Source organism: Mastigoproctus giganteus, chromosome 14, assembly GCF_048544385.1.
Source record: "Mastigoproctus giganteus isolate SK-2022 chromosome 14, ASM4854438v1, whole genome shotgun sequence".
Lineage (NCBI taxonomy): Eukaryota > Metazoa > Arthropoda > Arachnida > Uropygi > Thelyphonidae > Mastigoproctus > Mastigoproctus giganteus.
In genome coordinates, this window is record NC_143588.1 from 61,556,530 (window position 1) to 61,579,752 (window position 23,223).

Here is a 23,223-nt window from a genome sequence, read left to right on the forward strand (position 1 = left end):
TATACAAGGGAATAATCACCTCCCTATCCCTGCTAGAAAAATTCCTATATATCATTGATAAGACACCATGAGCTACTCTTGCCGCCCGTCTGCACTGCTCAGAGAACTTCATATCTGCCTGCACAATTACCCCCAGGTCCTTTTCATTCTCTACCACTGTCAGTGAAGTACCACACAGTTGATACGTTGCTCTGGGGTTGCTGTTTTATTGGTCAGGCAAGACCTTCCCTTAACAAAACCATTCTGTGTCTGAGCTATAACTGAATTCTTGTCAAGATGATCCTCCAGTGCTTCCATTAATTTTCCTGGAACAGAAGTTAAACTCACAGGTCTATAATTATTGTGTCAGCCTTTGATCCTCCTTTGTGAATTGGGGTTACATTTCCACATCTCCAGTCTGTGGGTACCTCCCCTGACCAAGGAAGCTCTCATAATTATGGCTAACGGGTTGCTTACTTCATTTGCTGCCCCCTTTAATATAACTGGATATATCCCATCCACCCCAGGTGCCTTTCTTGTATTTATCTTCAACAATTTCTCCTCCACTTTACTCTCAATTATTACAAGATCATCTAGCTCACTGCCAGTGTTTACTTCAACTATGGCATTCCCCTTCCTGAATAACTCCTCATGTGTGAATGTAGATGCAAAATATTGATTTAGTTTGTTAGCTACCTGAGCAGGATCATGAACAGTTGAACCATCGATATCAGGTAGCCCAATCTGATTCATCCCCTTCCTTCTACAGTTTACATAAGTAAAGAACTCCTTGCTGTTTTTCTTTGCATCCCTTGCCAAAGATTTCTCGTAATCTGCCTTCGCCTGCCTAACCTCCTTTGTAACTTGCTTACAGATAAACTTATATCTGTCATAGGCTTCTGTGTCACATGTTAATTTGTAAGTATCCCATGCATTTTTCTTCTCTGCCATGTCTCATTAGTTCATCTGACATCCATTTAGGCCTGAACCTTGAACAATATTTCTTAGTTGGTATGTAAAGCCTAGTAGCTTCCAAGATAAGTTCTTTGAATGCTTCCCATTTTCCATTTGCTGTTGGTAACATCATCAGTTGGCCCCACTGTATAGAATTTAAATACTGTCTCAGACCATTGTAGTCGCCTTTACGAAAGCAATAACCCTTCCCTTTACCCCTGATGCTAGTTACCTCCTTGAGTAAATCCCACTTCAGCACACTGGGATCACTGCCACCTAGTGGTTCCTGTATCTGCAGATTCTTAATGCATGAAGAATCACTACTGATAATCAAATCAAGAGTATTGCTCCCTCTAGTTGCCTCCCGAACATGCTGATTTAGAAAACAATCATCCAATAAATCCACAAAATCCTTGCTAGTGTGTGAGTGACCAACCCACAAATTCCAGTCAATATCTGGGAAATTAAAATCCCCCATTATAAGACTCTGATTTCCTGGCCCACTCTACCCACTCTATTTCCCTGTACAGTTTCTTATTATACTCATCAGAGTCATTAGGCCTATAGCACACTCCTACTCTCAATTTTGATCTCCCAATGCTTATGTCACACCAAACTGGCTCGACACTGCACTGTCCAGTGATGTCAACTGGCTTCAGTTCCTTGGATTTTATATGTTTCTTAACTAATAGCATAACCCCCTCCTCCCTTCCTATCCTGTCTATCCTTTCTGTAGACGTTGTACTCCCGAAATTCCAGTTCTGCATTCCTTATATCTGTGTGACACCACGTCTCTGATATCCCAACAATATCCGCCTTTGATGCTTTGAGCAATACCTGAAATTCATCAAATTTATTTACCAAACTCCTAGCATTGGTGTACACGCAAGTATACATGCACCTGTTCTTTTTCTTAGCTACCCTAACATAACCCATGTGTTTACTTGTACCCCAATGACTCCCAGCAGTCTTTGAAATATCCTGCATCTTATTTTCCAAGCTGCTGCTCATTCCAATAGAAGCAGTGTAAGAATCACTTTCACCTCTGCCAGTGGCTACTGTTAATCTATTAGTCCTTGTATCCCCCAATCTAGCAGTTTTCCGACCCACCTAACACTGCCTCGATAGCATCAGCAAACATTCTTGCACCCTTTCTATTTAAGTGTATCCCATCCCTGTAGAAGCAGTCTCTCCTGTTAACAAGTACAGACCAGGCTGAAAAAAATTCTACCCCTTGAGCCTTGCACAATCTTTCCAGGGCCGAATTGATCGACAGGACTCTCATCATATACTCCCTCCTATCGTGTCTGGGCAGAATTGCAGACACTTTCAAATTCGACCCTAATTGACAGCTTTTTTTTCAACAGTGACCTGTACTTGTTAAGTAATTCCGCCGGTCTCCTACTCTTAATATCATTAGTGCAAACGTGTAGAACTATATCACCTTTTGTGCCCTTAAAAGGATGATATCTGCTCTACAATGTCATCAACCTTTGCCCCTGGCAGGCATACCCTGGTCTTGTTCCACCTATCCTTTTTACAAAGCATGTTTTCTGTTTCCCTGACAATAGTCACCAACAACTACTAGTTCCTTTGGGACCAGCGCATTCTGCCTTGGGGATTGCCATTGTGTTGCGTGATGCCCAAGTGCAAGCTCTGGGAAACTGATCCTTAAAAATCCGACAAAACCACCACATCTACCAAGTTCATACAGGCCCATAGCCCTGTTGTCCGTATGCAGCAAGCTCCTAGACAGTCTCCTCCATGTACGGATCCAAAGCCACTATGAGAAAGTGAACCTAGTATCACCACACCAATATGGTTTCAGACTGGGGCATTCCACGGTTGATGCTCTATAGGCACTGCTCACTGAGGCCCGCCAAGCAGACAGGAAATACTTCCTGATGATTACAATTGATTTTGCGGGGGCGCTCGACACCCTATGGTGGCCAAGCGTCCTCCGCAGACTCAGGCAAGCAAATGTACCGGACAATTTGTTCAATATCATGAAAAGCTACCTCTCAAATAGGGTGATCACAGTAAACGCTCCTTATCAGAAACTCACAAGACGGATACACTGTGGCTGCCCCCTGGGTTTGGTCCTCGGGCCGACCTTATGGAACATGGTGATGGACAAATTTCTATGCCTTGACCTCAGGGAGGTTCGTTCACAAGCCTTCGCTGATGACCTCACCCCGACAGTGGCTGCAAATTCCAGGGCCCAGCTTGAGACCTTGACAAACCATGCACTCCCAATCCTCCAGGACTGGGCAAAACCACACTACCTGACCATATGGCCATCAAAACAAACTCTCTGCTTCTTAAAGGAACTCTCTGTATTACAAGACCACCACAGATTAAAATTGGAAACAAGACCATAAAGTTGTCGGAGCAACTGAAATATCTTGGCATAGTACTAGACAGAAAACTTTCCTTCCAAACTCATCTCAAATACATCAAAACCAAAGTAAGAAACTATACTGCCGTAGTTGCTAGGATCTCCTGTCAGGACTGGGGTCTCAACAAGCAAACCCTCAGCCGACCGGGCTAGCCGAGTGGGTAAAGTACCTGCCCGACAACCCAAAGGTCGCGGGTTCGATTCCCGCCTCGGGCTTGGATCAAAGTACTGCAAAAACCTTGGGAGGTGCAATATGGCCACAGAAGCCGATGCACCAACAACTACCAAATCAAAAAAAAAAAAAAAAAAAAAAGCAAACCCTCTCGTATTACAAGGCTATCTTCATTCCTGTGATTACGTATGCAGCCGGAGTTTAGTTTGGCAAGGCTACGACTGCTGTAAACAGATGAATCCTGGATTCCACTCAACGCATGGTCCTGCTCTCCATCTCTCATGCCTGCTGCACTGTGACTACTCATGCCCTCCAGGTCCTGGTGGGGCCCTCCCCCTCGACATGGAGGTGGTGAGAACTGGAATGTTGTATCATCCTTCTAAGGGCATGTCTCAGATCTGCTTGGGATTTGAGCTGAATCTTACCAACAACCAAAAAATAGAGAAGAGGAGACTTCAAGCACACATGCAGCGGGTGTGGCAGGACCGCTGGACAAATTCAACCAAGGGGGAAATCACCAGGAGATTCATCCCAGATATTAGCAGAGTCTATCCAAAATCCCCAATATGGTTTTCTCCAGACCTGCATGCCACGTATTTGCTTACTGGCCATGGTACAATAAAGGCAAAACTAACAGCTTTTGGTTCTGTGAGTTTGAAGTTGGACAGTAACCCAGAAGAGGACAGTAACCTAGAAGAGGACCCAACATCCTCCTGTGGAGGAAATGAGAACTGGGATCACCTCATGCACGAGTGCCCCCTCTACGATAACCACCGCTGCCAGCTTATCACAAAGCTGACTTATATACCAAAAGGCAAAGAAAACCACCTACCGGATACTAAGGAAGAGTATCAAGCTCTCACCAGCTATGCACAGCAGCTTTTCTTGAGGAGAAGACAACTAACCGCAGCAACGTGATAACCCTCTACTAAATGAACCCAGGGACCCTGATGGTACTGGAACAAGGCAGCAAAACTTGACCAGCATTACCATCATTGGTGTGAACTACTGTACATTCTCCAAAGATGTCACCCACCAAAGATAACTACCAAGTAAAGAACCTTTGAATAGAGACAACCCACAAATTAAGACAATCTAAGAAAGACAAAAGGTTCGTATACTACTGGACTTGACTCTCACAGATGTGACCAATAAGACAATCTCCTAGATGAAGACTGACAATGCCACTGGTGTGCCATTAGATGTCAACTGCTTTTCTTGGCCAACTAGCATTCTGAACCGGGTACTCTAACTTGGTTCACTTTAACCCCCCCTCCCCTGGTAGAGAGAGGGAGGGGACAGGTTTCTGTCTCCTCTCCCTCCCTGCCACCAACTTTTTCTCCTGGTGGGGCCAGTCCCCACTGACCTTTCTGGGGTTGCCTTCCCTATCATCCCCATATTTCTATCTGTCCCCCTTCTTCAGTCTTCACCCCTACTCTAACTGCATATGCATTTTATTTATTTTTTTTTTTTTTAAGGTCCTTTTCACTGAAATCTTAGGAAATTAGGTGGTAGGGCCTGCCAGAATACTTACTTCTAATGCGATCCCTCTATGCCTGACCTGCCTCCTCGGGGCTAAGTGTGGGCAAGGGGGGGTGTCCCACTAGGGGCCCAACGGCTAACAGGTCAGAGGAACAACACAACATTAACATCTACCTTACACTTTTTAAAATCTCTGGCCTTCACAGTGTTCTGTGTTTCACAAGCAGAGTACACAACACGGAGAGGGTGGGAACCCCTTGGGCCATTAGACAATGAACACTACCTAAACAATATTGCTGACCAGGTACACCCTTTCATGGCAACAGTGTACCTCTCTGGCAGTGCCGTCTTTCAGCAAGATAATGCGCCATGCCACACTGCCCGGATTGTTCGAGACTTGTTTGCGCAAAATGAGGAACACTTCTAGGTATTGAAAGTGTTCCTCATTTTGTGGAATTTGGAGGCCAGTGTTCCCCTGGCCTCCAAATTCCACAGACATCAATCCCATCGAGCATCTGTGGTTTGAGTTGGAACAGCAACTCCGATTTGCGATGTCTCAGCCACGAACCTTACAGGAGTTAAAGGATCTGCTAGTTACGTGTTGGTACCAGATACCACAAGACACATTTAGAAATCTTGTAGCATCCATGCCTCGACAGGTACAAGCTGTTTTGGCTGCACTTTTTTTTTTTTTTTTATGAAAATCCCAAACACGAGAGGTATTAGAACCTATAGTACTTAGTGCTCGGGTTGGAGGTTGAGAAGACGAAAGAGGATATTTGTTGACATTAGACTTGAACTTCTGTAGACTGTGATTTTCAGGACATACTTATGAAGGAAGGTTGTTCCAGAAAACAGCAGTTGAATGAAAAAAACGAGGAAGATGAAAAGTTGGTTCTGGGAGTTTGAAGTTGGACAGTAAATAGATGTTGGCTGGTGGTGGCACGTGTTTCGACTGTTTTGAAAGAGAGAGAGAGAGAGAGAGAGAGAGAGAGAGAGAGAGAGCGGGAATTATAGAAGCCAATTCAGAAGAACAGTGCCAATGGAAGTATCTGTAGAAAAGGCATGCAGTAGAAACAGTACCTCTGAGACAGCAAGTGGAGAGAGACTGTTAGAGACGAGTCATTAATTAACCTAACTGCCCTCTTCTGAATGATATCTAGAAGCCTCACAGAGGTTTTGGGGATACCACCCCAGATGTGGGAACAATATTCCATGGTAGGGCAGATTTGTGATTTGTACAGAGTGAACAGCTGTTTGGAAGAAAAGTAACGCCAAGAGCGAAAGAGAAAACCAAGTTTTTCAGATGCAGAGGAAGCAATATTTGTAATGTGCTTGTGCCAAGAGAGATTAGAAGTCAGGGTAATCCCCCAAAAGAGATATCATTGTGCCTAGAAATGGCAAAATACAGAGGATGCCGAAAGATCAGGGAATGACCACCGCATATCCCCGGAGCAATATGGCCTTATGCTAATGCTCCTAAAAACCAAATAACAACAACCTAGAAATGGGAGTGTTACCAAAGATAAACATAGGAGCAGAAGAATCATTTTTGCAAAATATAAGAAAAGACTGAGTTTGAGAAGGATTGAAATCAACTAAGTTGTCTTTGTCCCGCTGGAGAATTATCTGAAGATTGGCATTTGAGGAATTCGTAGCACATATTCAATAAGTTGAAGCTGATTGAGCAGGGCAAGGTTTCTCAAATTGGAAAGTGGAATGTAATGTGCTATCATCAGCAAAACTATAGATAGGCTTTTCAGCCAATGGAAGAAGGTCATTAATAAACAAGAGGTAGCTAAGAATAGAAATAGGTGCATGTATACTTGCGTGTACACCAATGCTAGGAGTTTAGTAAATAAATTTGATGAATTTGAGGTATTGCTCAAAACATCAAAGGCAGATATTGTTGGAATATCAGAGACGTGGTGTCACACAGATATAAGGAATGCAGAACTGGAATTTGGGGAGTACAACGTCTACAGAAAGGATAGACTGGATAGGAAGGGAGGAGGGGTTATGCTATTAGGTAAGAAATACATAAAATCCAAGGAAGTGAAGCCAGTGGACATCGCTGGACAGTGCAGTGTCGAGTCAGTTTGGTGTGACATAAGCATTGGGAGATCAAAATTGAGAGTAGGAGTGTGCTATAGGCCTAATGACTCTGATGAGTATAATAAGAAATTGTACAGGGAAATAGAGTGGGCCAGTAAATCAGAGAGTCTTATAATGGGAGATTTTAATTTCCCAGATATTGACTGGAATTTGGGGGCTGGTCACTCACACACTAGCAAGGCTTTTGTGGATTTATTGGATGATTGTTTTCTACATCAGCATGTTCGGGAGGCAACTAGAGGGAGGAATACTCTTGATTTGATTATCAGTAGTGATTCTTCATGCATTAAGAATCTGCAGATAAATGAACCACTAGGTGGCAGTGATCACAGTGTGCTGAAGTGGAATTTACTCAAAGAGGTAACTACCATTAGGGGTAAACGGAAGGGTTATTGCTTTCGTAAGGTGACTACGATGGACTGAGACAGTATTTAAATTCTATACAGTGGGACCAACTGATGATGTTACCAACAGCAAATGCAAAATGGGAAGCATTCAAAGAACTTATCTTGGAAGCTACTAGGCTTTACATATCAACTAAGAAATATTGTTCAAGGTTTAGGCCTAAATGGATGTCGGATGAACTGATGAGGCATATGGCAGAGAAGAAACATGCATGGGATACATACAAATTAACACATGACACAGAAGCCTATGATAGATACAAGTTGATCTGTAACCAAGTTACAAAGGAGGTTAGGCAGGCGAAGGCAGATTACGAGAAATCTTTGGCAAGGGATGCAAAGAAAAACAACAAAGAGTTCTTTACTTATGTAAACTCTAGAAGGAAGGGGATGAATCAGATTGGTCCACTTGATATCGATGGGTCAACTGTTGATGATCCTGCTCAGGTAGCTAACAAACTAAATGAATATTTTGCATCGACATTCACACATGAGGAGTTATTTAGCGAGGTGAAAGCCAGAGGTGTATTCAACTCTAGCAGTAAGCTAGAGAATCTTGTAATAACTGAGAGTAAAGTGGAGGAGAAATTGTTGAAGATAAACACAAGAAAGGCACCCGGGGTGGATGGGATCTATCCAGTTATATTAAAGGAGGCAGCAGAGGAAGTAAGCAAACCTTTAGCCATAATTATGAGAGCTTCCTTGGACTCAGGGGAGGTACCCACAAACTGGAGATGTGGAAATGTGACCCCAATTCACAAAGGAGGATCAAAGGCTGACACAAGTAATTATAGACCTGTGAGTTTAACTTCTGTTCCAGGAAAATTAATGAAGGCACTAGTTAAAGAAGCACTGCAGGATCATTTAGACAAGACTTCAGTTATAGCTCGGACACAGCATGGTTTTGTTAAGGGGAAGTCTTGCCTGACCAATTTGATTGGATACTATGATGCAGTCACAAAGGAACTGGATGCAGGGAATAACTTTGATATTATCTACTTGGATCTTAGAAAGGCTTTTGATACTGTTGCACATGGAAGACTGCTGCACAAATTGGAGCAGTGTAGCATTGGAGGCAAATTGCTGCTATGGATAAAGGGGTGGTTTAGGGGGAGAAGACAGAGTGGTAATCAATGGACACTGCTCGTCGTGGGCTAATGTTATTAGTGGAGTCCCTCAGGGCTCAGTGTTGGGTCCATTATTGTTTTCTGTATTCATAAATGATATTGATGATGGTATATCAAGCTTCATGTCGAAGTTTGCAGATGATACAAAGGTAGGCAGGGTTGTCAAGGATACTACTGACACTATGCTGCTGCAACAGGATCTGGAAAGGTTGAACAGATGGGCTGAGAGGTGGCAAATGAAATTTAACATTGACAAATGTAAAGTACTACACATGAGAAACAGCAACCCCAGAGCAACGTATCAACTCTCTGGTACTACACTGACAGTGGTAGAGAATGAAAGGGACCTGGTGGTGGTTGTGCAGGCAGATATGAAGTTCTCTGAGCAGTGCAGACGGCTGCAAGAGTAGCTCATGGTGTATTGTCAATGATATATAGGAATTTTTCTAGCAGAGATAAGGAGGTGATTATTCCCTTGTATAAGGCAATGGTCAGGCCACACCTAGAGTACTGTATACAGGTCTGGAGGCCTCATTTCAAGAAGGATGTAGAGCTGCTGGAACGAGTACAGAGAAGGGCAACAAGATTAGTGAATGGAACAAAGGGGTGCTCTTACGAAGAAAGGCTTAAGTTTTGCAAATTACAGTATCTGGAGACTAGACACCAGCGAGGTGATCTGATAGAGGTGTATAAAGCCTTCAATGGTTTGAGCATGCTCAATGCTGATGGGATTCTTCCTCTCGCTCAGAATAATCACCTGAGAGGGCATAAATTCAAATTGAGGAAAGACAGATGTAGGATAGACGTGCGGAAATTTGCCTTTAGCCAGCGGGTGGTTGGTTATTGGAACAGACTTCCATCCCTTGTCGTGGAAGTTGATAGCCTAAATAAGTTTAAGGCTCAGCTGGACAGGTATTTTGAACGAACAGAGGGGTGAAGTGGAAGTGGTTTCTTTTTTCTTTTTTGGCTGATGCTGCATAAGCTTGCTTTCTTGCATCAAATGCTTCTACTAATGCTAATGCTAAGAGGAAAATAGTGGGGAAAAGAAATGAACCTTGGGGGACACCTGCATTAGTGGAGAAGTTAGAAGACAGAGAGCCATCTACCATCACCCTCAGTGAGCGATCAGAGAGAAAACTGGATAACCAATTACAAAAAGCAGTTGGCAAACCATAAGATGGAAGCTTGTTTAGAAGACCTTTATGCCAAACACGATCAAAAGCCTTTGAGATGTCAAGAGCAACTGCTTGTGTTTCACCGAACTTTTCCATTGAATTTGTCCATAAATGGGTAACATAAGTCAGAATATCAGCAGTGGATCGACACTGATGGAATTCATACTGGCGATCGTTGATCAGATGGAAGGTTTCTAGATAATTTAAGAGTTGGCGGTTAATTGATTTCTCCATTACTTTAGAAAGAGTAGAAGTAACTGCAATGGGATGATAATTGGATGGGAGGGATTTGTCATCCTGTTTAGGAACTGGCTTAATATAAGCAAATTTCCAAGCAGACAGAAGGAAAAACACCTTTGGAATAAGAAAGTGAAAAAAGGTGGCAAAGAACAGGAGTAAGATCTGGAGCACAGGTTTTGAGAACAAGTGGAGAAATACTAGCATGACCTGGAGCTTTCTTAGCATCAAGATTTGATGGAAGACCACAGGAGGCATTGAATGGAGTGTGTTGGGAATGGTGGGGGGGGTGTTTTACCAAGATCATTAATACACGAGTGGGAAGAAAAATGGGATGCTAGCAGATCAGCTTTATCCTTGGCTGAAGTGACAACAGAACCATCTGGTTTTGACAGACGTGGGAGCAAAGATGGGCAAAAGTTGCGGCCAATAGCTTTGGCAAGAGACCAGAATGCTTGGCTACCATTAGGGCAAGAAGCAAGTTTTGTACTCTTAGCCTGTTCAAAATCTAGTTTGGACTGATTAATAACTGCTTTACAATTGTTGCGAACTTTGGTGTAGGCAGAAAATGAAACTGAAGATTTGGAAACAAGCCAATCACGATATGCAACGTTCTTCTCTTGAACAGCCTTAGCACATTTATTGGAAAACCAAGGTTTGGAGAAAGGGCGCGATTTTAAAGTGGAGTGTGGAATAAAGGATTCCATTCCTATAAGAATAATTTCACTGACACGATCTGAGCAAATGTTTACATCAGAAGTTTTCAAACAATAATCTGACCAAGGAAAAGAAGAAAAGAAATCTTGCAGGTCATCTCATTTTGCATTCTTGTAATGCCAAACAACACGAATTTGGGAACAGCCATGAGATAAAGGCTCTATTGGAGAAGAAACAATCAGCAAGTTGTGATCTGAGTTGCCTAAAGGACCACTCACTTCGACCGTGTACTTAGAAGGGTTGTTTGCAAAAAAAAGATCAAGCGTGTTGGCTGTATGGTTACAATTGTCTGGTATTCTGGTAGGTAAATGAACAATCTGTGCAAGGTCATTAGTAATTGCAAAAGCCTCAGCATCTCGACCAGCTGGGTCGGTGTGACTAGAAAATGGAAGCCAGCTGGAGTTTTGAACATTAAAATCACCAAGGAAAATTACCTGACTGTTAGGAAAGTTGGACTGGAGAAAGTCAAGTTGCAAAGAGAGGAAGTCAAAGAGTTCCAAGTGATTAGTAGAGTTGGGAGAAAAGTAGAGACAACATATCAATTTGACAGAATGAGGTAGAAAGATTTTTAGCCAGAGAAGGTTGAAAAGAGGAGATTCCAAATTATCAAGTCTGTAACAGGGAATATCAGAATGGACATATGCACAAGTACCACCTTTGAGGCAAAAATAATCATACAGTGAGTAATTTGAGCAATGGAGACGAGCAATAGATGTATCAACCGATAATTGAGATTCCGTCAGAAAAAGTACTTGAGGTTTGGCAGATTGCAAGCGGAAATGGACATCGTTAAGATTAGAACTGAGACCATGTATATTTGTGAAATGAACTAGGAAGTGTTTGGAAGGTTTAGATCATTTTGCAGATAAGCTTACTCTATTAGTATGACAATTCATGGTTGTTTGTTTGTTATTTGATTTTTAGGAGCATTAGCAACTAAGGCCATATTGCTCCGGGGATATGGAGTAGTCATTCCATGACCTTTCCGCATCCTCTGTATTTGGTGGTCACGGGCTTGAACACCGGTCTAATCAAGAAGCGTGTGCTACGCACTGCTGCTCCTGCCGACCTTGCTTCGGAGGTGCCGACAATTCATGGTGTATTTAATAGTAAGAAAAGGTGGGGGGGGGAATGCTGTATGAAGTAATGAAATTTTTGGATATGGCATACACATTGTAAGAATATACCTAGGTCCTTGACATAACGTGGCCTCCAAAATACCCCCCCCCCCCTGCATACACACTACTCAGACTCTCTCCAGTCACTCTCTGGCAGAGTAGAGGTAGCAAGATTATAGACTAGCTGATCCGGAAGCCTCCCAGAGAGTTACCAATAGGTTTGGTTCAGTGTAATAACTAGCGGCAAGCCTGCAGACACCATTATAGAGCTCTGCCCTCGAAATGTAAGGACGATTGGATCTCACCATGATGTCCATCTTAACCTCAAAAGTCATCAGTCATACTGCATGATGGAAGAGATAAGGAAGGGTTGACTGGAACTTAGCTCTGGAGGACTAACATCATATTAGGTAGGCGGTCATAATGTTTTGGCTTGCCAGTATACAGGGACTGTGGCAGATTCATAGCAGGGGGCACGTGCCCCTCCTGTCGTTTTTTTGGAGAATATACACTAATCGTTTAAATTCCCTTTAGCTACAAAAAAAAAAAAAAAAAAAAACTTTTTTTCATTGTTAACATAGGATTTTATCTATTTTTGCATTGTGGCTCAGCTATTTTCAACTGACTACAGTTGGCAACACTGATTGATGTGATCACCCTTCTAGTTCAAGGCATCAATGCAGTTGGGCTGTGCGTAATGTTTACTTCAAAGTAATTCATTCTTTAGCTGTGTGCCTGTGTCTGTGTCTGCCAGTCACATTATGTATGAGTGTCATATTTGTTTTGTTCTGTGCATTATTTGTGCACAAACAAGGCACAAAATGATGCCCATCCTGTTGTTTTTTTCTGGATCTGCCACCGTACAGGCAGTTACGGCTTTGAGTTTTCGCTTTACAAGTTTTTTTTTTTCCAATTATCAACAAAATTGAAAATATGAACATTATTCGCAATAAATAAATGCTAAACATTCATAAATACGGTGTTTCGAACCACACACGTAGCTCTATAATAGTGCATACATTTTTCAGGCAGGATAAGGAGGGAGGATAATAAAACAAGCCCGGGACGAAATTACAGAGAAGAACATGAAAGGTGTTTGGAATACTCTGTCATCAGTATATTGATAATTTATTTTGAAGGATTTCAAGAACCAGCTGAGATCATACAAAATAAAAAAGCTGTCATTAATATTGCTAACCAATTGCAGCTTGAGGTTTCTGCAACTGACATCACTGATCTGCTTCGATCACATAATGATGAGCTCAGAAATGAAGAGCTGCAAATGGCAAAATATGAAGAAGCAGATTTGACAGCTGAAACTCCTGTTTGTTCCTTCTCTCGAGGGGCTTAACGAAGCTTTTCAGCACAGAAAAAGCAACTGAGATTTTTGAGTCACAAGATTCAAATTTTGAGTGCACTAGAAAACTTGATATATATTTTAAATAATGCTTATACATATTTAAAGACTGTCTTGGTAACAAAGCATCAGCAAACTTCTTAGCATCAGCAAAAAAAAAAAAAAAAAAAAAAACTTTTTTTTTTTTTTATTAAAAAACCAATAAATATGTTACTTAAATTTTTAATATATGTTTAAATATGATTGGTCAAACAAATGCTGTGCATTTTATTGTTTGTTTTGTGGTTACATGCCGAAAACCAGAAATTATCACAAAAAAGTAGGCCTGGTTAGAAATATGCTAGTAGCCCCATAAGGGTTTCAACTGCTGTTGGCAACAAGCAGTGTTTTGTATCATGTTTAATCACAACAATCCATCATAGAATCTTACTTATTTTTGAAAGTCCTCAACAGCTTGCAGAATTTTCTTATGAGAAGCCAAGACTTAGGCAAACCATGCTTTGCTTATAGTAACATGTGATTGTAATAACTCATTTAATACTAATTTTGTAGCTAACTACAATACTTTTTCAGCAAAGCTAGCATTTTGTTTAATTAAATAGAAAACTAATTAGATTATATTTCATCAGAATTGTCAATGCGATCTATATCATAGCTGACACTTTCGATAACAGTGTTAAATATCTTGACAAAAGTTTTGCTGTATACCATTGTAAATTTCTGTCACTCCAATCTTATTTTAAATTCTGAAACTTCCTTCAATTTTATTTGAAAATAATACTTTTTTTTTTAAAATACTTTTTTTTCATGCTTTTAATTCTGTGTTGAGGAAAAAAAAAATTTACTATTGAATTTACTCGTTTTTTTTTTTTTTTTTTTTTTTTTTTGAAATATGTGAAGTGATTACCGTTTCTGTACCTATTTATCTGCCATGATGTGTTGTGATAAGTGATACAAGAGACACTGATCTTGATGCCTGATGTGAACTTTAAATTTAATATCCTGTTTTAACTTTGGGGGATGTGTGTGGTGTGGTGGAGAACACAGTGGGAGAAAAAATATATTTACTGTTACAGCTGTCTCATGTATAACCATGGACCTGTATAGGACTAACCATTTTTTAAACACACTTAAGTTAAATATGTCATTTAATGAAAGAACAGTTCTTTTCTGTTTGTGATGTCTTTTTTTTTTTTTTTTTTCATAAACACAAGAAACATTAAAAAAGCTTTTGTAAAAAAAAGCAGTCTTAATTCGTAAATGTGTGCTAGACTAATACATAATATGTATGCATAGACCAATGTTTCCCAAAGTGTGATACATGTAGCCCCAGGGGTAGGTGGAAGGGTTTTAAAGGCTACATGGCAATTTTTTTTTTTTTACTTTATCATAATTTTTTAAGCTGCAGAAAATAATTCATTAAAATTTCATACAGTGGGTTCTACTTATAAGATTGACTGGTTTATTGAATTAAAAACCTGAAAACTCAAACCCCTTTTTAAATTTCAGTGTGTAAAACTCTTCTCTTATCAGAATCAATTTCAGTTTATTGAATCATAAAAGGTGATGGAGCTATATAATCTGTGATTTTTTTTGGGTTTTCTTTTTTCTTTTCATCTAATTTTATTGGAATATGCTCTTAAGTGGTCTGGTATATACATATCAGTCAGCATAATTATCACAAGATAATTATGTTGTTTGTTTACTGCTTGTTGTCACCCCTTTCTGTTAATGAACTAACTCTACTGTGTTGTAAATACGAACAATAATTGGGTTAATTTTGGAATGCCAATGAGAGTAGTCTTTTCAAAAAGTGCACTTTGTTAATAGTAATAGTATTCGCCATATAGTTGCAAGAAAGCCACAGGCTTTTGCTGCACTGGCAAAAAAAAAAAAAAAAAAAAAACCAAGTAGATAAGAAAATACAAATTATATGCTTTCCTCCTAAAACAGGTAAGTCTCAACCACCTGCGAGGGCAACTTGTACCAACAATCAATGACTCGCTGGCTAAAAGAAAACTTACAATCTAATCTAAACCTCAACCCATGTAATTTGAATTTATGGTCCCTAGTTCTGGAATTCTCTATAATGGTGAGAATTAAATCTTCATACATCTTGCTAATCCCTCTGAGGTGCCTGGTTGCCAAGCTCTGTAGCCTACATAATCTGAGTGTTTCCTCATACAGTTGTCCTCAGCATGTGAGTTGCCTGTCTTTGGACTTTTTCAAGAACCTCGATGTCTTTTTCAGATGTGGTCTCCATACTTGAACACAGTATTCCAAACGTGGTCTTGCACTTGCCTTATACAGTGGAATTAGACCTTTCTATCTCTACAGGATAAAGTTTGAAAAATCATGTAGGATACCATGGGCTTTCCTGGCTGCCTGTTTACACTGTTCAGACTCTCAGATCCCTTTTCACTGTTTTTAATTCAACCCCTCCAAGTGACCTTGCATTTAGCAGCACAGAGCTGCCATTTCTCTGACCATCTTTGAGGTCTATTCAAGTCATCTTGAAGGAGTGCTGCTTGGCACTGATCATTAACAACTCTGCCAATCTTTACATCATCTGCATATTTTGACATCACGCCTTCTATCCTTTTGTCGATGTCATTTATGAACATTATAAACAACAGTAGTCCAAGGACCAAGCCTTGAGGGGACCCCACTCCATGTTACACCAATCTGAAGAAATCCATTAATCACAACCCTGCTGTGTCTTCTGCCCTTCAGCCACTCAACAATCCATCGTAGAATCTTACCAGTAATCCCATGCTTTTACAGTAACCTCTCATGAGAGGTTAAGTCAAATGCCTTGCTAAAATCCAAATAAACTATGTTGAAATTGTTCCCTAAATCCAGCTCATGAGTAACTGTCAACATAGCCTACAAAGTTAGTTAAGGATGATTTATCCTAACTGTAAGTTTAAGGACTCCTTATGTGCTGTGTTATAATGACTAAATATATTAAAATAGCACCACGCACCACTTAATTTCCAGCACTCACCTCTTGATGAATGTGTGATGGGTTTATAGAAGGCACATAGTTAATAAGAATGAGAGACTTACTTGTACTAAATCATTACTGAAGTCATGTGAAATTGATTAAATCCATTAAAATATACGCGTAAGAAAGGGAATGTACATTCCATTTCACGGTTGACGGTTAAAATCATAAAGGTGGGACTAACCTTGAATAGATTAATTAATTAATCTATTCAATATTGATTATGAATCTATTTAAGGTTATTCCCACCTTTACGATTTTAATTGTCAGCCGTGAAATGGAATGTACATTCCCTTTCTTACGCGTATACATATATTAATGGGTTTAATTAATTTTATGTTTTAAAATTTAAATTGAACCACAACTTCAGTAATGATTTAGTACAAGTAAGTCTCTCATTCTTATTAACTATGTGCCTTCTATAAACTCATCACACATTCATCCAGAGGTGAGTGCTGAAAATTAAGTGGTGCTATTTTAATATATTTAGGGTGATTTATCTTTAACAAAGCCATGTTGCGTGTCCTTCAGAATGTCATATCTCTCTAAATGTCCCTGGATTGCACTCTTAATCATTGCTTGTAATATTTTTCCTACCAATGAAGTCAGACTAACCAGTCTGTAATTACCAACTTCACTCTTAGAATTACTTTTATGTGTTGGTAATACATTGGCACTTCTCCAATCCAAAGGAATCTCCCCTGAACCCAAAGAATGAGACTTGTACTAAAGTCTCATTCTTTGTACTCGTAATTAACCTCAGTGGTTCGACATACTGTTCCTTGCACTGTTCCTCAAAATTACAGGGTATATGCCATCAACTCCAGGAGCCTTGCTTTTATGCTCAAATTTTTTTCTAATAAAGAGTCATCTGTAATTACATCACTAATTTCATATGGCTCAGCCTCACAAAAGTCTCTTTTCAGATGAATGGTTTTTTGTCAGTAAAGACTGATGCAAAGTACCTATTGAATTCATCCACATCAGTTGGGTTATATAAGACTTTCCCACACCCAGTGCAGTGCATAAGGGTCCGATCTGATTAGCTTTCTTCTTCGTTGTATTCACATACATGAAAAATTCCTTGTCCCCACTCTGCTCTCTTAGCCAATGCTTTGTCATATGCAGCCTTGGCCTCTCTGACCTTATTTGTGGGACTATTACAGATTAACTTGTACCTGTTGTAGGCTTCAGTATTTTTCATCGCTCTGTAACTGTCCCATGCTATCTTTTTCTGCTCAATTTGGCCAGCCAGCTCTGCAGTCATCATATGGCTGCAGAACTGATTTCAGCATCTTTCTCCTGCAATATTTTCTTAAAGGTATGTATGCATTTATAGTTATTGTGCTTTTTACTTTAAAAGTATTCCATAATACAAATGTATTTGCCATCTCTCGGCAATCTGCCCAATTCACAGATGCCATATAGCACCTTAAACTGTCAAAGTTTCCTTTTCTGAAGTTAAAACCCATGCCTTTAACTACTGCAACATCTTTCTTTTGTCTTCCAATTGACGATTGCATAATCATTACCTGACAATGGTTCCTGTATTTTAAACCATGTAATATCATCTGATTCATTAGTAATGATGAGGTCAAGAATATTCTCACCCTAGTACTTTCTCTAACATGCTGGTACAAATAATAATCCATCTAGTTTAATAAAAAAAAAAAAAAATTTTCTCCATCGTGTCCCTCCCACTTATTCCAATCAATCTGGAGCAAATTAAAGTCACCCATAATAAGACATTCACGTTTGTTTGCCCATTCCATCTGCATGTAAAGACTCCCATCATATTCTTCCAATCTTCTGGCCTGTAGATTACTCCCACTCATTATTCCTTTGCTTCCAACTAGCTCATACTACACAGATTCTCTGCTGAAGGACAAATTAAGACTCAGCTAAACCTCTTTTTGTGCTCAGGCTGCTTTTGATAAGAGGCATGACCCCACTACCCCTTCTATCTTCCCTAAATACATTATAAATACTGTAGTAGAACTCATCATCACTAATTTCCAGGTGGCACTACATCTCTGTTAGCTCTATTATATCAGCATTAGTTGTCCTAATCAGGAGTTCAAATTCAGCCATTTTGTTGACAGCACTCCTGACATCAATGTAGACACAGTTGAGACTAAGTAATCGTCTATAGTTTACTACCTTGACAACCCCTTGAAGTTATTTAGGTTTGTATCCCAAGCTTTATCTTCCCCCTTATTTGAAACATTGCTGCTCTCAGAACATCTTATCAACATCAGCTGTGGCAATAAACAAGAATTCTCGAGGTGAGTGCAAGCATTACTTTGATCCATGCCATCGGATAAACACGGATCTAATTTTGACTAATCCTTTTACTAAGTCAATGTCGTAAGCTGTTGCGTAAAAAATTTTAAAAAAATACTTGGTACGTAAAAATTTAAATTTCATTTAAATATTACATTTTAAGATTAATTTTATACCAAAATAATCAGTATTAAAAATGTGCTTTCTTCACTAGCTAACATATACTTTAATTTCAGAGTGGTACGAATCCCATATATATCTAACTGTCTTGTCAGAATGTTTTGTTGATTTTTATTATTTCTCTATATAGTATGTATGTATAACTTTTAATACATATTAATAGATGAATACTGTATATTTTACTGTGTTTGCTTTAGTCTAGACAAAATAGTATTATTAAAGCTACCCCCAAGAAAGGGTATGCTGGTAAGACTAAACTCTCAAAAGGGATACACAATTATTGTAAGTTTGAGAAACACTGCACTACCAATGTCACACATGCCATGAGTAACATTCATAGAAAATATACTGTCATGCAACTACTCATAAATAGGTTATACTATAAAAAAATTATTTTAATTTGAAGACAAATTTGTTTTATGGTCTATCAGCAACATCTAGTGGTGAAAACTAACTGTGTGCAAGTATGCAGCAGTGAAGTTCTCATTCGATAACTTTCAAATATTATTACGTTTTTATAATAGAAATATGGCCTGTTTGCTTTTAGTCTTTTTTTTTTATGGCAGGCAGAACTTGAAATATTTTTGCTTGAATTTATTTTTGCCACACTGACCAGGAAAGATTCACTGTCACTGCACCAAACTGCTGCATTATTAGGTAAAATGGCCCTTTCTCTCTTTGCTAAAAGAGGATTATGCTCAACACTTCATTTTCTCTCCTTTTAATCAGGATAACTGTCACACTGCTGTCATTTAGTAAAATTTCATTCTTACCAAAAAAAAAAAAAAATTTTGAATTCTCATATTCATTTTTTTTTAATATTCCATTATGCACTCTCTCTATACCCAAATTTATTTGTTTTTTAAAGGCTACTCATTTAGGAGGAGCAAGTCCAGAATTAACAGAGGCAGCATTTCAGTATGGAAAAAATGTGGGCATTGCATTCCAGGTATACTGCATCATAGTATGATTAACAAATTACAAAAATTTTGGCTTGTTATATATTTATATATATTAAACTTGAAATACTGATGCCAGCACACTGATCACTATTATATAATATATAACATAATGCACTTTCTTTATAACTATCCTCTATTTACCAATTACTTTTGCTTTTCATTCATTTGTTTTTTTATATATGTCTACTTCATTTATGCCTTATGTTCCTTCTATAATAGTTCTTATGACAGGAACCCTTATAGAAGGAACATGAACACTGTCATCTGGGGCACAGTGTTCATGTTACTTCTCATAAACATAACACTGTAACTTGTATTCACTTCGTATATGGTCTGATGTTCTGATTAGGAATTCATCTTTGCAGGCCCTTGGAGCAGGCTTTGATATTTACCCAAGGTTTGAGAATATTTAATTTTAATGCTTAAAATTAAATTAAAATGAAAAGCAAAAAAAAACCATGTTTTCAAAAATCTCCAGCACCAAAGTTTTTACTTAAAGAATTAACTTAAACTAACCAAGGTATTTTCACAGCAGTGGATAACCTAGAACAGTGTTACTCCAAATAAATATGAGGTATACATTTCAGGAGGTGGAGGAAGAAAAAGTATTAGTAAAATTATGCCAGGAAACAAATTTATATAGCATTGGGGATATACTTTTGCTGACTTCACATTCTCCATCCCTTCTAATAATATATCTGAGCTATTCTTAATGTAATTTGTTTACACAGCCTTTGTAAAAGATATTTCTCCTATAAAAGTGAATTATAAACAAACTGAATCTATGTTGAACAATTAGAGTCCAGAACTCTATGTATGCATCTTTCAAAACAGAATTTCAGAAACTTCTGGAGTCTGCCACAGCAGTTTATAAGCACCACCACCACTGACTGCTGTAGTAGTAGTAGTGGCATGTGATGCAAGAAAGCAAGTATATGAGCTTATGCAGCATCAGTCAAAAAAAAAAAAAAAAAACACACCATTCCCTCCAAATGCCTGTCCAATTCCTCCTTAAATTTATTTAACCTATCATCCACAATGAGAGATGGAAGTTTGTTGCAGCAATTAACCACCCGCTGGCTAAAGACAAATTTACACACATCTATTCTACATCTGTCTTTTCTTAATTTGAATTTATGTCCCCTTAGGTTCGTAATCTGAACAAGTGGAAGGATCCCATCAGAATTCAGCATGCTCAACCCATTCAAGGCCTTATACACTACTTCAATTAGATCACCACGCAGGTGCCTACTGTCCAGCCACTGCAATTTGCAGAATTTAAGCCTCTCTTGGTAAGAGGATCCCTTCATTCCCCTCACCAATCTTGTTGCCCTTCTCTGTACACGCTCAAGCAAATCTACATCCTTCCTCAAATGAGGCCTCCAGACCTGTACGCAGTACTCAAGGTGTGGCCTGACCATTGCCTTATACAGAGGGACAATCACCTCCTTTTCCCTGCTAGCAAAATTCCTGTATATCATTGACAAAATCCCATGACCTGCCCTGGCAGCCTGTCTGCATTGCTCAGAAAACTTCATATCTGACTGCACAATTACTCCCAGGTCTTTTTCATTTTCTACCACCTTAAGTGTAGTACTACACAGTTGGTACGTTTCTCTGGGGTTACTTCTACCCACATGCAGTACTTTGCATTTGTCAAGGTTAAACTTCAGTTGCCACTTCTTTGCCCATCTGCCCAAATTATCTAGATCCTGTTGCAGTAGCACACTGCCATTATTGTCATACCCTGCCAACCTTTGTATCATCTGCAAACTTCGACACTAAGCCTGATATATCTTCATCAATATCATTGATAAATATACAAAACAACAGAGGACCCAACACCGAACCCTGTGGGGCTCCACTAATAACATTAGTCCACAAAGAGCAGCACCCATTAATTACCACCCTCTGTCTTCTCCCATTCAACCATCCTTTTATTCATTGTAGCAACTTACCCTTAATACCATTCTGCTCCAAGTTGTACAATAGTCTTCCATGCTTAACAGTGTCAAAAGCTTTCCTGAAATCCAAATATATGGTATCAAAATTATTTTTTGCATCCAGTTCCTTTGTAACCACATCATAATATCCTATCAAATTTGTCAGACAAGACTTTCCCTTAACAAATCCATGCTGTGTCTGAATTATTACTGCAGTCTTGTCTGGATGATCCTGCAATACATCTTTAACCTGGGACTCCATTATTTTACCCGGAACAGAAGTTAAACTAACTGGTCTGTAATTACTCGTGTCACCCTTTGTGAATTGGGGATACATTTGCACATCTCCAGTCCATGGGGACCTTCCCTGAGTCCAAGGATGCTCTCATAATTTTGGCTAATGGTTTGCTTAGTTGCTTTGCTGCCTCCTTTAATATAACTGGATAGATCCCATCCACCCCAGGTGCCTTTCTTATGTTTAACTTCAACAATTTCTCCTCCACTTTGCTCTCAGTTATTACAAAATCATTAAGCACCCTGCTACAATTTGATAACCTTCTGCTATTTTCAAACATTAATAACTCCTCGTGTGTGAATGTAGATGCAAAATACTCATTCAGTTTGTTTGCTATCTGAGCAGGATCATCAACAGTCGAACCATCGATGTCAAGTGGACCAATCAGATTCATCCCCTTCCTTTTAGAGTTTATATAAGTAAAGAAATCCTTGCTGTTTTGCTTAGCATCTTTTGCCAAAGATTTCTCGTAATCTGCCTTCGCCTGCCTAACCTCCTTTGTGACTTGATTACAGACTAGCTTATATCTGCCATAGGCTTCTGAGTCACTTGATAATTTATATGCATCTCATGCATTTTTCTTCTCTGTCGAGTCTTATTAGTTCATTTGATAACCATTTAGGCTTGAACAATATTTCTTAATAGGTATGAAACTTTTAGTAGCATCGTCATAAGCTTATTATTTTCAAGTTATATTCTTAGTTGTATTACTAGCATTGCATAGTTAAACTGGAAAATGGAAGACACTAACATTTTATATAAAAAAATAATAATAAAAAAATTTTTTAGGAAATTTTCTGCTAAATTAATTATTATTTATTTATGTTTTTTTTTTAAATAAGAGGTGAAAGAACACAGCATGTATTCAGATTTTTAATTTTTCTTATTAATGCTTAAAGTTGCATACAAGTATTGCAATCCATTAAGAAAAAATTAAATAAAGCACTGTTTAAGCCGAATTCAAAAAACACAAAATATTTTCCAGAAATTAAAAAGAAAGTTGGGTACCTGCCAGATGAGATGCCACCATTTTGCTACACTTAGGGTGACACCACTGCTAATTTAAGGTTTGTTTGAGAAATATGAGATCAGTCAAGTGCAGGTACTGAAACAATATGATAATAAACTGGGAAGCATAACCTCCTTTGTGACTTGATTACAGACTAGCTTATATCTGCCATAGGCTTCTGAGTCGCTTGATAATTTATATGCATCCCATGCATTTTTCTTCTCTGTCGAGTCTTATTAGTTCATTTGATAACCATTTAGGCTTGAACAGTATTTCTTAATAGGTATGAAACTTTTAGTAGCATCCTCG

The 23,223-nt window shown here is 39.0% G+C and overlaps 1 protein-coding gene across 1 annotated transcript in view; it reads left to right on the top strand.

Annotated features, from left to right (window-relative positions):
* Nucleotides 1-23,223, top strand: part of qless (decaprenyl diphosphate synthase subunit 1 qless) — a 216,008-nt gene that overhangs the window by 134,149 nt on the left and 58,636 nt on the right. The window contains exon 7 of the mRNA XM_090389078.1: nt 19,574-19,654. Coding sequence (XP_090245204.1) covers nt 19,574-19,654 — 81 coding nt within the window. The remainder of the gene's footprint in view (nt 1-19,573; nt 19,655-23,223) is intronic.